Source organism: Leuciscus leuciscus (assembly GCF_965113295.1).
Source record: "Leuciscus leuciscus genome assembly, chromosome: 6".
In the NCBI taxonomy this organism is placed as follows: domain Eukaryota; kingdom Metazoa; phylum Chordata; class Actinopteri; order Cypriniformes; family Leuciscidae; genus Leuciscus; species Leuciscus leuciscus.
The window spans coordinates 25,971,949-25,986,804 of NC_138730.1; the positions used below are offsets into that span (position 1 = coordinate 25,971,949).

At 36.8% G+C, this 14,856-nt stretch overlaps 1 protein-coding gene across 2 annotated transcripts in view; it reads left to right on the forward strand.

The window, feature by feature from the left end:
- fndc3ba (fibronectin type III domain containing 3Ba) overlaps nt 1-14,569 on the forward strand; it is a 144,110-nt gene extending 129,541 nt beyond the window's left edge. For both annotated transcript variants that reach the window (XM_082171982.1, XM_082171983.1), the window contains 7 exons: nt 59-172; nt 327-476; nt 1,554-1,834; nt 4,632-4,847; nt 7,288-7,454; nt 7,571-7,698; nt 10,985-14,569. In XM_082171982.1, the coding sequence (XP_082028108.1) occupies nt 59-172; nt 327-476; nt 1,554-1,834; nt 4,632-4,847; nt 7,288-7,454; nt 7,571-7,698; nt 10,985-11,296 (1,368 nt within the window). In that variant the 3' untranslated portion in view covers nt 11,297-14,569. The remainder of the gene's footprint in view (nt 1-58; nt 173-326; nt 477-1,553; nt 1,835-4,631; nt 4,848-7,287; nt 7,455-7,570; nt 7,699-10,984) is intronic.
- The last annotated feature ends 287 nt before the right edge of the window (nt 14,570-14,856 follow it).

The window sequence follows — 14,856 nt, forward strand, 5'->3', positions numbered from 1 at the left end:
GTCATGTATTGAATATTAATTTGCACTACTCTCTCTCTCTCTTTTCTTCTGCTCACAGTATGGGCAGTTCTCTGAACCAACAGAAATAACAACCGCAGCTGGTCCTCCAAGCCAATGTGCGGCCCCATCCCTCACCTTAATGTCCAATACCTGTGTGCTGGTCGGCTGGGAGGTAATTTATCATTTTTAAATCAGGCCCATCAATAATAGGACAGAGATTATACATTAACACATTCAACAAATAAATACTGTCAGTATTAATGGTCAGATGAGCTGAAGTACAAACAATCAGCCAATAATTTGTTTATGCACTTCCTCTCTTTCAGAGTCCAGAGAGCTCAGGGGCCGACATCTCTGAGTACCGTCTGGAGTGGGGCCGAGAGGAAGAGCCCATGGAGCTGATCTACTGCGGCCCTGACACGCAGTGTGAGATCTCAGACCTGACACCTGCTACTCATTACTACTGCAGACTGCAGGTATTACTGGCACTGAAGGGTTCTTTTCATTTACACCATGTTTATTGTTCAACAATTCCTTTACAGTGTGGAACAATTTATTGCTGATGGGAAATGTTTTGTTGAGCCAGTTTTATAGACAGTGCCTCTAAAGTGCACCTTTCTTACGTTTTCATAATGCCTTTAAATTGTATTAGAAATGTCCTGTGATTTTGACTTGATTTGTAATGAATGATATGGCTATATATTTTATTACTATAAGGCGCAGTGCCCTTAGGAGTAGGAAAGTAAAAAAAAAAAAAAACTGATTGGCTCACAATGTGGTTTTATTATTACTTTTACATGACTGCGGTGTGTCGCTCTACTGCTTCCTCACGACTCAAACCAAAATTAGAAAAGTTGGATTAACTTTGGAAAGATTTTTGTGCCATACATAACATATTTGGCATTTGCTCTTGGCTATTTTAGCCCATTTAATTATGACTAGAGTAGTAAAAGTATGACAGGAAAAGTTGAAAAGAACAAGGAAAGGTGCCGCTTCATTAACTCTATCATCTTGCGCACTGAGGCTGTAAAAAGGTTCTTGTCATTATGCTTTAAATAAATGAGCTAGTGACAGTCATTGCGAGATGATATTATATGGCGAAGATTAACAGCATAATGATCACTATAATCATTTTCATTTATTAGGAAATATTGTCATGCAGCTCAAAATGCTGTACAGAAACGGAATAAAATGAATAACTCTTAATTTTTAGGTGACATTTATTCTTACTGCACAAGAAATCACATTAGGGTTGTCAGTGGATTTAATTATTTAATTGTGATTAATACAATCATTTTTAAGGGAAAGGAATCTAAATACCAGGCCTAAGTGTAATTATGTTTGGCAATTTGTCATCATTTGCTGTAATTTTTTTTGAAATCACACAGAAGTGAATAAAACGTCATCATATTGAATTAAATAAATATCAAAACCTTTGACAGCAAAATTTTTACATTATTAAATATCAATTAAATTTGTTTGACAGCCCTAAAACAAATCTATTAGTAAAAGCACATTATACTGCAAGTTAAACCTTGTCCCTTTCTTTAAAGGCGGCGAATCAAGCAGGTGCAGGACCGTACAGCGAGCACACAAGCTGTCAGACCCCTGCCAGCGTTCCCGACCCGGTCTCAGTGTTGTGTGTACTTGAGCACGACGCCACAGATAGCGGCGTCTACTCGCCTTCCACATGTCTGGCTTTGAAATGGGACGAGCCCTGCAACAATGGAGCGGAGATCACGTCCTACACTCTTAAACTGGGAGAGCAGCTCATCAGCATGGGCACCAGCACCTGCCATGTGCTGCAGAACCTACAGCCTGACAGTGAATACAGGTGTGTACATACACACTTAAACACGCAACCATGAACCATTTTGACACCTCCAGGTTGTCCACTAGATCACATTTATCTGGTGATTTGCATAAGCACTTTTGTGATATGGGACAGCAGTCTTTACTAATAACCGCTTAGCTTACCGATTGCCTCTGAGCCAAATCTGTGTCCTGCTGGGAGTAGTTACGCTCCATCTCGGGTCTCATTTGCATTCAGTTGTCCATTTCAGCGAAGCGTGACGCCACAACCACGTCACCCCGTTGCATGTTTCCTCCCCCTGCCCAGGAGGACAGTGGGTAAACAGCAGAGTGTTAATGATGCTAATCGGTAGCTAATGAAAGGAGATGGCCAGAGGGCAGATTTTGTGTGTGTATCTAGGAAGTGGTGTCCATAACAGGACATCTATCCCTGCATGAGGCCACCACCGTGCACATTGAAGTGTCTCCATCAGACAGCTTATGCAACCCATGTTTTTGTCTGAGAGCTTTGATTATAGTCTTTAAATTAGAGCTCTGCGTGGGGATGATGATTATTATTATTTTATTTTTTTCAGTTTCATCCCACTGGGTCCTGCAGATTTTGACTGTATGTCCACCTGCTTCCCACTTAATGCTTTTCTTCCTGCCTACTCCCTCTCAATTTATACTACTGTTCAAAAGTTTGGGGTCAGTACGATTTTTTATAAGAAAGAAATTCATACTTTTAATGAGCAAGGTCACATTAAATAAATCAATTCAATTTCAATTAATCAATCTTATATTTCAACATTGAAAACAATAGAAATGCTTCTTGAGCAGCAAATCAGCATATTAGAATGATTTCTGAAGTATCATGTGACACTGAAGACTTGAGTATTGATGCTTTCATTTTAGAATATATGAAAATAGAAAACAGGTATTTTAAATTGTAATAATATTTTAGAATGTTACTGTTTTTACTGAATTTTTTTTATCAAATTAGAGACTTCTTTCAAAAACATTTAAAAAAATCTTACCAACCCCAAACTTTTGAACAGTTGAACGTCTCGTTACAGTATTACCATTTTTCCCCAGGTGTCTTAAATTTGTTGTCATGAAGCTTATTCTCAATAATATTTGTCCGCTGTTGGACTTCCTCTCGGTTAGCATTCTTCTTTTTTTTTTTTGTAATTGATTTGCTTTATGGAGAATTTAAAAATAAAATAAAACCGACGGCAGGCATCCACTCACAGATTTCATTATCTGATACCAGGCTATCTCAGTAATCTCCTCCAGTGTTCTGACTGACCTAATGGCAGTGTAACCTCAGAGAAACGCAGCTTCTTTGGATGAGCAGATGAAATAGCAATGTTCAGTATATTTAATACCTCGTATTAACACAAATGGGTTAAGGTAGTAATGTTTTGCTTAAAACAGATTTGCTTAAGTGATCAGTGACCTCAAGTAATATAGAATCTCAAATATTACTTCTCATTGATTCAGAGGTCTTCAACCCTGCTCCTGGTCTTCAGGATCCCTTGAAAATCACAAGCTGATATAAACTTTGCAGGGCAGTGGATCTCCAGGAGGGTTGAAGACGTTAAGTTTTTGAAGATACGTTTTTGAATCTCCAGTTAAGACTATTGAATGTATGTGAATCAAGAACCCGTTTTTTTTTTGTTTTTTTGTTTTTCAGAACTAGTGTGAAGCAGGCTGTACAGCCATGTGATCGCTCTTAGATCGATTATATCTTTTGTCATTAGGGGCGTCCAGACTAATGAAATCTTGTGAAAGGTTAAAGTATGTTTGGTTTTCAGTTAAATGTCAACCAAACAGCCCGGTGTTGTGGGAGAGCTGCTGTTAATTCCAGTCCGGACTCCCCAACCCTCCAATTTTTTTTTTAAACCCAGAAATTGATTTTGGTTCCATTTGATTTAATAACATGACAGGGCATTATCCTTGAATGATGGGCTCCTACCCAAAGCACTTTCAACCGACAAATATAAATTTGATTGAGCTTAGCAAGGGGAGAGTTAAGGTAGTTATTTGCATCCTCAAGTGAGCGAGATGTGGCACAGTGGCAGTGTGTGAAGAGATCGACTGCATTTCATTTCATATCAGGTTTGAGTCAGGTGAAGCTAAAGATTACTGTGTGAAATGAGAAATTAAAAAATTATTTAGGTTTTATTACAGTCAGTTCATGAAGTCTGCCAAGTTTTAATATTGTGTACTCAAAGTATATTTTTTCCCTTTCGTCCTTAGTGCATTCAGTCTTAGAAATAACTAAGAAATTTTATTTGTATAATTTCTACCACTTCAAGCACTGATTAAAGTGTGTCAAAAGCAGATTTGGGATGTTTGTTGTGCCATGGAAATGCCATGAAGTGTTACACATGGTTAACAGCAAAACTAGGGTACATCTGTTGGCCTTTTGAAACCCCCTGCTCTCCATCCATACATGCATATTCAGATGAAGCTGCTCATTTGAGAGTGTCATCTGCCTGCCTACTGCATGAATGTCAGCTGTAAATGGAGGGGAATGTTGTGGTTTTAACACATGCACATTAATCAGTGTAGTCTAGTGACTCACACATTAGCTCTGTTATAGTTATTTTTGGAGGAAATTCGGCAAAAAATAACCATGTGATAATGCCTCGTGGTCCGTTTGATAAAATATTTTACATAACATGAGGAAAGTCCTGCTCACTGATATCAGCAACAACTGAAATGGTGTATCTCTAGCAGTATTTCTACCGTTGCACCGTTTGTACTGGTAAAATTGCCCGGCCCTAAAGATCACCTGATGTACATGGTTTAAATGAGACTCTCTGTGCTGTCAGTCTGCAGATTCAAGCAGTGAATGAGATTGGTGCCGGTCCCCTCTGCCCTCCCCTGCTGGCCCGCACCAGGCCACTGCCACCTGTCCCTCCCCGACTGGAGTGCACTGCTGCGGGACCCCAGAGCCTCAAACTCAAGTGGGGAGACAGCAGCAATGCCAAGAGCCTGCTTGGAGAAGAGATGGTCTACAACTTGCAGATGGAGGACAAGAACAGGAGGTCAGTTCATTTCAATCACACCTCATAAATAGCAATAAAGGCACCGCTAAAAGGAAAATTGATTTCATTTTGAGAGCACACTTTTGAGTATGTTATGAAGTAATTTAGTCAAGGTGAAATGTCATTAGATGGCAGCAATATCATTTTAACATTAAAAATTTATTTTGAAGTTCGTGCTGATATTATATTCCTGATAAATATTATAGGTTTTTAGGCCTATTGTACCTGTAGATTGGTCAGGTCCCTAGATTTTTAACCTACCCAAGTTTCAGTTTGGCTCACTTCCTAATTTAATTGTAACTGTTGATTGTTTTTTCTTGGCAGAGTGGCATGTTGGCAGTATTTGTGAGTGGGCAACAGGCCTGGCAGATGGACATTTAATAGAAAATATAATGAATTCCCCAACCAACACTGTCAAAAATCCTTTTAGTGTTAGACTGGTTAATTTACTAATTATTTTAATGATTCTCTTTAGCCAGTAACCGTTTTGCTCCAAATGGAGAGCTGATACAAGCATTTATCTTTACCAAAAATGCACCAAGGGTAGTTTATATGGTTTACAATACAGTACCATTTAAAGGGTTAGTTCACCCTAAAATGAAAATTGTCATTAATTACTCGCCCTCATGTCGTTCCAAACCCATAAGATTTTCGTTAATCTTCGGTATGCAAATGAAAATCTTTTTAATGAAATCTGAGAGCTTTTCCAGCATTCAGTTGTTTATTGTGTCTTATTCTGTGCAGAGACTGGAAGTCGCAAAATGAAACGTCATAGTCATAAACCGAGGACTATCAATTGGTAGCATAATGTCCCCCTGACTTTGTGTCTTAGTCCTGATCGAATTATAGTGATAAGCGTATTTACTAAAGGCCTAAGATCCAATTGCCATCATCAGTGTGCATTAGAGTTTGGTAAACGTGTTTTTTTTGTTGGTTTTTTTTCTTTCTTTTTTTGGTGTATTTGCTATGTTAACAATGATTGATTCAGCTGCTTAATCAAAATTAGATGCCAACTGCGCAATCGGGAGAGTCTCGATTCAGCACGGCTCTGAAACGGACTCGTAATCCTTCTGGTATTACACATTTTATTTCTGTTCAGATTACCATAGTAACCACAGATGTACTATCCAATCCATCAAACGAAAAATAGCAGATATTATCAGACCACTTCTCTATGAACCAGTCTGCTTTTGAAAAATCCTTTCTTTTGGATTTTATTTTATAATTCAGAAGGTGATCTGTTACCACGTGTTGGAGCTGGATCTGCACAAGATTGATGTTTAGTGCTATTCCTTCATATGCACATAAAGAACCTAGGGTCCTTGGTAGAATTCCAAAATAGACCAGCCTTGGATGAAAAGAGCATGAAGAGGAGCGTTTGAAAGGCTTCGATGAGAATATTAAGCATAAACTGCAGGTCACTGATCTGTTACCTTGATCTAATTAGTCCGATATCAAGCTGGCAGGAATCTTGACATTGGCAAAATACCTCTGGAAGCAGTCATTAAATAGCAGCTGTTGCTTTGTTCTCTGTTTTGACCTGAGGTGTTTGTGCATTAGACGGATGGTGTTGTGCTAGGACAGGACAGGACATGGCATGAGGATACCCAGAGCTCTCTGCCAATACCAGAAATTTTCACCTAATTTATTGTAATTGAAACCAAAAAAGGTTCAATTAAATGTTAAATGTCTGGGGCTAGTATATAATGTCATTGTGTCCTTTTTGTCTTAGAAATACAAAAATGGGCATAAAAGGGCATTCTTTAACATTTTGTTTTATGGTTTTATTGACATTTTGGTTATTTTAGACAAATGTATCTCATTGTTAAAACTGGTGACAGTTGTCAGCAAAATAAGTTAAGCAATTAATGAAATAAATTGTTTGGATGTTCATTTTATTTATTTATTTATTTATTTTATTGTAATACTTTTTTTTCAGCAAGGACTTATTAAATTGATCAAAACTGACAGTAAAGACTTTTAGATTGTTACAAATAAAAAATAAGTTTCAAATTATTGCTGTTCTTTTTAAACTTCCTATTCATTTACGTATCCTGAAACTAAATGTATCACGATTTCCACAAAAAATACTACCACCACAACTGTTTTCAGCATTGATGATAGTAAGAAATGTTTCTTGAGCAGTAAATCAGCATATTAGAATGATTTGAAGACGAGTAATGATGCTGAAAATTCAGCTTTGCCATCACAGGAATAAATTCCATTTTAAAATGTATTATATTAGAAAACATTTCTTTAAAATTGTAATATTATTTCACAATTTTACTGTTTTTTACTGCATTTTTTATCAAATAAATGCAGCCTTGGTGAGCATAAGATACTTTTTAAAAACATTAAAAAAATCGTATCAACCCCAAACGTTTGAATAGTACAAAGTAAATTACGCACCATTAACATAAATAAAATGTGTGTGTTTTAGGTTTGTCACAATTTACAGAGGCCCAAGCCACACGTATAAGGTACAGAGACTAAGCGAGTCGAGCAGCTATTGTCTCAGGATTCAAGCTGTGAGCGAGGCAGGAGAAGGGCTTTTCTCTGAAATACACACCTTCCATACCACCAAATCTGTTCCTCCAGCTCTCAAGGGTAATGTATCCTCGTACAATAACATCAACATATTGCTTCATGCCACATATGTGCTCATGTACTGGATGGATACTTATTGGCTGTTTATATAGCTAAACTTGTATATTATCCTTTAGCTCCCAAAGTGGTACAGTTGGAAGGGAATGTGTGTGAGGTCAGCTGGGAGAGCATTCCACCAATGAGAGGAGACCCCATCATCTACATCCTACAGGTGCTGGTGGCCCGAGAATCCGAATACAAACAGGTGAGATTCCATTCTTCAAATCTGAATTGTCTATAGATTAGGACTATCGATTAGCCAGTGATTTATCTCATGACATCTATAATTTATTGTAACACTTTAACACATTCAGTTCATTTCTACAGAAACATCTTCACATTCTCTTTACTCATCTAATTAGCATAAAAAGTAGGTTGTATATTATTTTTATGAAACTGTAATGGGAAATTTTTTGTATTAAAGTAGACAAATGTGTTAATGCACATGACATTTTATAGCCCTTTTTAGATTATTTTGTATAATTGCTTTTAGTTTGAGACATCCATTTAGCTTGTATTGCAGCATTTTTTATTTATTTAATTTGACATTTTTATTTTATTTTATTAATATCTCCATAGCTTTGACAAACGCTATGACTAACACCAACACTATGACAAATGTAAAAAGTTTCTTGCTACTCTTTGCAGTGCATTGTTATTCAAGCAAAGGGAAAGGGATGGGATATGTCATCCCCACAGACTGAGTCTGAGATAGGAGTAGAATGTTAGGTTTGTGTCCTCCGCCTAAGACTATTAGTATTCTGCGGCTGACTCTGATGCCACCGCTGATGGCTTGATAGTGACTAACAACCAGCTCATCTATCATTCTTGATACAATTGAAGGAAATTGTATTTGTATTTACTGTCATTTAGACAGTAGAGTAAGTTGACATGTAGTTTGCAAAGGTACTTATTGGACTATTGAAATGGTGTAACTGTTTGTCCTTTTGTGATAGTCGTGTTTGAGTCCCTGGTTTGTCACAGAGGGAGGATTATTATTATTCTCTGCACATATTTGTGTCAATTCTGTTACAAATGTGCTGTCATTTTACATTAAATGGCCACATTAGTAGATCAGCCGGTGAATCTAAATCCGCTGAGCATTGAGCGGCTCTGAAGGCCACGAAGTCTCTCCATGGAGTTCTGCATGACCGCTTCTGTCATGACCAGAGCAAGCCAATCAGATCCCTTCCTTCTCTCATTTATTTCTCTGCTAGGGCCGAGAGCACTGTCTAATGTAGCTGGCATGGTTCCTATTACTGTGCTAATGTGTGCCTTGTCCTGTCAGCTGTTAAAATGGATGCGATTCAGGAGCGGGGTGTTTGCATGTAAAGAGAAGTGAGAGTTTAATGGCTGCAGATGTTCTGTTTGCTCTGGTTCTGATGTTTCTGTGTGAAGGTGGCTAGCAACAAATCCAGCACAAACCCCGTCTACATCTCAGATCATTTTCACCCAGCTAACTGTACAGCTGATGCATGTTCACTATACATTACTGAATTAAAATGATGTAAGCACAGACATCTTGCCATTTCATATTAAAGCTAGTTACAATTTTGGCCTATAATGTGTTAATGTTATGGGTGATAACCTATAAAAATGGGCGATAATAAAATTCGGCACTGTTTTTTTACTCAAAATAAATCAGATTTAAAAAAACACAAAACACTTGTTTTAAATGCTACACGTTAGTTTAGGAATCAACACATTATAATGTACAGTATGGATATTCGTTTTGAGATTTGATAAAGATTACATTTTAACAGTTTTATTACCTTTTTTAGTGCTTTTATAGATTAATTTGAGCAACTGATAATGTAAAGAGTAATCTAAATGTAAAAATTGAGGAAATGATCATGAACAATATTCAATATTGACCCTATATCTAGTATTGAATTGAAAACATAGATGCTTAGTGATACAAATAGTGAAATCTTCCTGTGCTGTTATGTGAAATGTCAGCACTCATGTGTATTTGATTTTATTTGTTCTATTAGATTCAGCTTGTTTCTAGTTTTATTTTGTCTGCTCATGAGTTATTGGCTTGTTTTTGTCAACTTTCGCCATCGTGAATTAACGGACGCCATCGCCGTCTCAGTTTTTAATGCTCTTCTGAACTCAAATGGCATCTGTTTCATTCCTCCCTGCAAATGGAAAAATGAAATAGTAGCTATCAAAAAGGGTTGCCAGAAACAACTTCTATTAAGTTTATCTTTTTCAATGCATTATACTGCTGAGAGGGACAGTTTCCAAATGTATTTTTGCAATGCTTATGTATATCTTTGAGACATTAGTGTCTGGTGTGCACTTCTACTTTTCCTCTTGGAAATCAAATGTTTAGTCCTCTCTGACCAGTTTTTGTACAGCCTCGTGCCGTGCCACACATCTGGAATAAACAATGAAGGTCTTAATATTTAGCTCCTGGCTTTGCTGTGCTATTAGAGCTGCATGGTGACATGAAACTCGGGATGTGCACGTAGTGATTTTTTTCTCCATTCCTTTGTGTCAACAAATGAAAATGTGTCCATAATCTTGACAGTGAGTAAGGAAGGTTACAAATTGTGGGTGGCTTTCCAGTGAAATTAAACAGCTGTTGTTTGGCAAACAAAAGCAGCCACATGTGACCTATTCTGCATTTTAATCAGACTTACTTCAATTTTTGTTGAATGTTTCATGTTAGTATCAGCATATCATGCATGTAGTCTAATTGGAGGATATGTTTTCCTTGTGAAAATCATCTTTTCTGTTTAGGTTTCTTATCTAGACTCTCTTTCATACCTTATATATTTTTGTGGCACATAATGGCATTGTAAAAACTACAGGATATGAAAACTCTCGCGTGAGGAATGCTCCATTGACCACTATCTGTCATACTGACATCGAAAGGCTCTTTGCTCTTTAATAAATGTTGAAAGCTCCTTTTCCTAATATAACTTTTTGTGAATTATACTTTATCCTGATAGATAGAATCTCTAGTTATATCCAAAATGTTCAATGTTATTCATACGTTTATACAGTTTTTTTATTATTTTTTATAACATTTACAATTATTTGTATTAATACTGATTATTTAATAAAAGTATTATTATGAAATACATGAATAATAATAGTTTATTTGTATTATTACAAATTGTTTTAAAAAGTACTTTTTATTTTAATAATCCAAATTGTAGTTTATTATTTAAAAACAATAACATATATTTTATTTAATAATTATTAGTATTTTTAATAGTATTAATAATTATTATTGTTAATTATATATATTTCATAATAATTGATCACTTCAATTTTCTGCTTTTAAACCACAGAAATGTGTAACTAAGCTTATTTTCTGTGATAATCAACATTATGCCACAAATGCAATAAACTTAACTTGTATTGAACCTGTAAACATGAACAGTTCCTGATGGTGACCAGTTGGAGGTTGTTGTGAGTTTTATGCAGTTTGAGAATATACATCTGTATTTTTCACAAACTTACTTTCTTTCTTTCAGTTATATAAGGGAGAGGACACAACCTTCCAGATCTCTGGTCTGCAAAACAACACAGACTATCGCTTCCGCGTGTACGTGTGTCGGCGGTGTCAGGACAACACGCAGGAGCTGTGTGGACCCCTCAGCCCATCCTCGCTCTTCACACTGCGGCGTACAGAGCTCGCGCTGCCTGGAGAGCCCAGCTCCACCGAGACCCTGAAGCCCAGCGGCATGTTCGCCACGGACGAACGCTTCGCGGCCGTCTTAGTCGGGGCTTTCGCGGCCCTATCCTTCCTCATCGCTTTTGTGGTGGAATACTTCTTCATGAAGTGAAGATATTAAAAAGCAACGCCAAACCAGCAGCCAGCCAAGAAAGAAAACATTTACGTTTCGGGTAACGCACGAACACTTAAAGTATACATCCGATGCGACGTACTGTAGGCTGAGAATTTTATACAGGCTCTCTTCTTGTCTTTTATCCTCTCTCTCTCTCTCTCTCTCTCTCTCTAATGCCTTCCAGCCTGCCTGTGCATCACTGTGTCACTCGCTCTTTTACAGCGTGTGGATTTTGCTCTAAACTCTTGGGGAAGCAAAACCACATCATCAAGCCTTACGAAGAGTTGCGCGACGGCCTGTTTTTGCATGCTTCGTTTTTTTTGTATCCCTTTAAGTGTACGTATATGTTGGGTGGAAAATGTATCGGTATTTTCTCCACGTTCATGGCCTTCCTTTTGTTTTATCCAAGTGTGCTTCACAGCATTTGTTTCACAGCCATATACGAGTTGTTGGAATCATAGCTTTATCATGGTGTAAAACCCACAATCACAGTCCACCCAGTGCCATTTTTAATATACATGATCACGTGATCTTCACATTTTGTTTGTGCGTCACAGTACGCATCCTTCTCAGAAACACGAAAAAAACTGTTACCGTAGTAAGACTGTTGTAAAGCCCCCCTGCATTAAGCTGCCAAAGCAAGTGTGGTTTAAGTGATGCTGCTATTGTGTGTTTATATTTCCTACAAACGGAATCAGTTATCTAATATATATATATATAGATACAAATATAAATCTATAAGATTCTATAGAGCTATTGTAATATAAGTAACAATGAGTTTGAAGTAGATCTCTCATTTGGAGCGTGTCAATTCACAATCTATGGTGCTTTATCTGTGGTCAGTAGTGTTGGCGGACGAGGGTAAGGGAAGTTTGACGTCCTCTGCAACCACGCACCCTCTTTCAGCCATCTAGTCCTAAGGTGCAGTGACACAGAGCTACTTCTCGCCCCCCCGAATGACTTGGCTAGGCTAACGTCGCCCTCTCAGACTGATTCTGGGCTCTGTGTGGTGGACCAGCCGATGGCTGGAGTCACAATAGTTTCCTCACTCTGTGAATGGCGTTCGTCCCCAGGACTTCGCCCCTAGTGTTTCGTCTGCGGCCTGTGTCAACGCGTTGAATGTTTCATCTTCTTTGAACCCGTGAAAGCCAGTTGCACAGTTCTAAGGTGCTTTTACCAAGGTTATTGTCAAAAGCAGCAGTGAATTCCTCCACCCGCTGCACCTGATGTTCATGCCAAAACAGCCTGATGTGCTTGCAGTGCATCTTTAGCCAAGTAAAAGGTACAAACCAGCAGTTCCCATCAATCCAAAGAGTTTCTCCCACATTACACTCGCAGAACCGGTTAGGTTTCTAAAAAGGAGAAATAAACTGACAGCCTGTATTGTACCTCAGGGACCTGGACTTTTCAGAGGTGAAGAAGTAAATACTATGTTTCTGAGAGGGTGCTGCGAAACACTAAACGTTGCCGAATGATTGTGATATTGCTGTCATCAGTAGCGTCATTCCGTTGTATCTGCCTCTGCAGTTTGAAATGCATTTATTTGATCTGTTTTCTCACCTAAGCTGTGCCTTGCTCCAGTTGTTCGTAAGCAAATCGTTTACTAGCTCAGAATACCTTTGCCAAAGTTAATGGGAAAGTAAGGTATCTTCCTTTAGGGTTATTTATACTATCTATTGCATACAGTACTTTAAATGGCAATTAAAGTGCAATCTTCATTTATTTATTTTTCAAGAAATTAAGAGATGTAGTTATGTACTATTTTTTTTTTTTCTCTCTCTTGTAGCATGTTTTATTTTTTTTTTTATTTTTTTTTTTTTTATTGTAGATTAACGATAAAGGCCAGCATTCCTTTCATTCATAATTCTGGTTATGTTTATGTCTTTCTTTAATTGGGAACATGTAGCATGTACCATGCTGAAACATTTATATATAACCAAATGTCTGTTCATCTCCTATTACAAAGTGCCGAACTCCAGTTAGTTGTCTTTTCATAGAGAACCGTAGCAAATGTTTAACCATTTATTTTTTATTTGTGAGTGTGTAATGGGACATACAGTACATACCTACATTTGGCATTGCTAAAGACTGTTATGACGCTTATGTTATCTTACTGTTTGCCAAAGCGGAAGCTTGTCCACCTTTATGTTGCTTTTTATGGTTATTTAAAGGGTTACTTGAGAAATCCTTTGTGACACTAGAACATCATTTCTTGAAAAGAAAAAACATAAGTTTAAGTTAAACTTCATCTGTGACTACACTTCTTTTTTTTTTTTTTTTTTTTATTGTGCCATTTATTTGAATAATCCTTCAGAGGTGAAATCATGCCGTTTCACGCCGAAAGGAAAGCAAAACAATCAAGTGACATTTCTCATTTCCTTTTATTTTCCAGACATGTCATAGCGCAATAGTGAATTTATTCCAGTATTTTTGCAAAGGAATTATATATAGAGATATATAGATATATAGTATGACAACTAACAGAAATGAAGCACTTTTTAAAGTGAAACATTAATCTTTATTAGATTTATCTTGATAAAACTGTATTGCCTAGTCAATGTTGCTATTGCTTTCACATGGAGAGTATCATGCCGTAAGAAATGTCTGTTAAACTGGCCCACACAGGCTTGAACATATTTAGTGAAAAGTCTGAAAGTACATTGGGGTCCTTTTATTGTTAGTGTTTTTTTTTTTGTTTTTTTTTTGCCCATTATGTAAGTAGTGTTTGGTCCTAACCGGTGATCTAAATTTTTATGTTTTCTGTTTGTTTGTTTGTTTTCTTATTGGTAAAAGAACACACAACAGTTTTGTGGCCCAAGTATAGTTTTGTATTTTTATATTGTATTTTATTCCGTTTTATCTCTGTTTTGTTTGTTCTCTGTTTTAAATATGAAAATTAATTTGAAAATGATGGTTTGGAGATCGGTCAGCTCTGTCATCCCAGAGAAATGTATAGAACCGTAAGTGTATTCAACTATTTTCCAAAAAAAAAGAGTGTATTTTTACCTCGGAGTTAAAAAAAAAAAAGACAGAAAAGGAAAGATATACAAAACATTCCAGGCTTGTCATGATCTACAATTTTTAAAGTCATACAATTTTCTCGTATTGTAAATGTTAGACAAATTCATATGCATATATATAAAAGAAACTGCCATATCAATGTTAATGTATAGATTTTTGCAAATACTACCCTATGTATGTAAGACTTATCTGTATCTGTAGCGTGTATGTAATATATTTATACCCAATAAATGTTTTAATTTTTTCTGACAGATTGTATTTTGTACTGGAGATGTTAATAATTCATAGAGCTTATGATTGAAGTCCCTCCCTAGTTCTTTTCTATTGCAGTATGTCATGAATATTGAAGTACAAATACTAATCAAGCACAATATCTTCACTGTATCGGCTGTTTTACATTTCTAACTTCAGATTATGTCCTAATTCTCAAAAACCCACCAAATTGGAATTATTGAAAGGCTGTTCTATAATTGTGCTGACGTATCTGATGTAGAAAGATGTTGCTCATTGAAGCTGCTAGTCCAATTTCATCCACC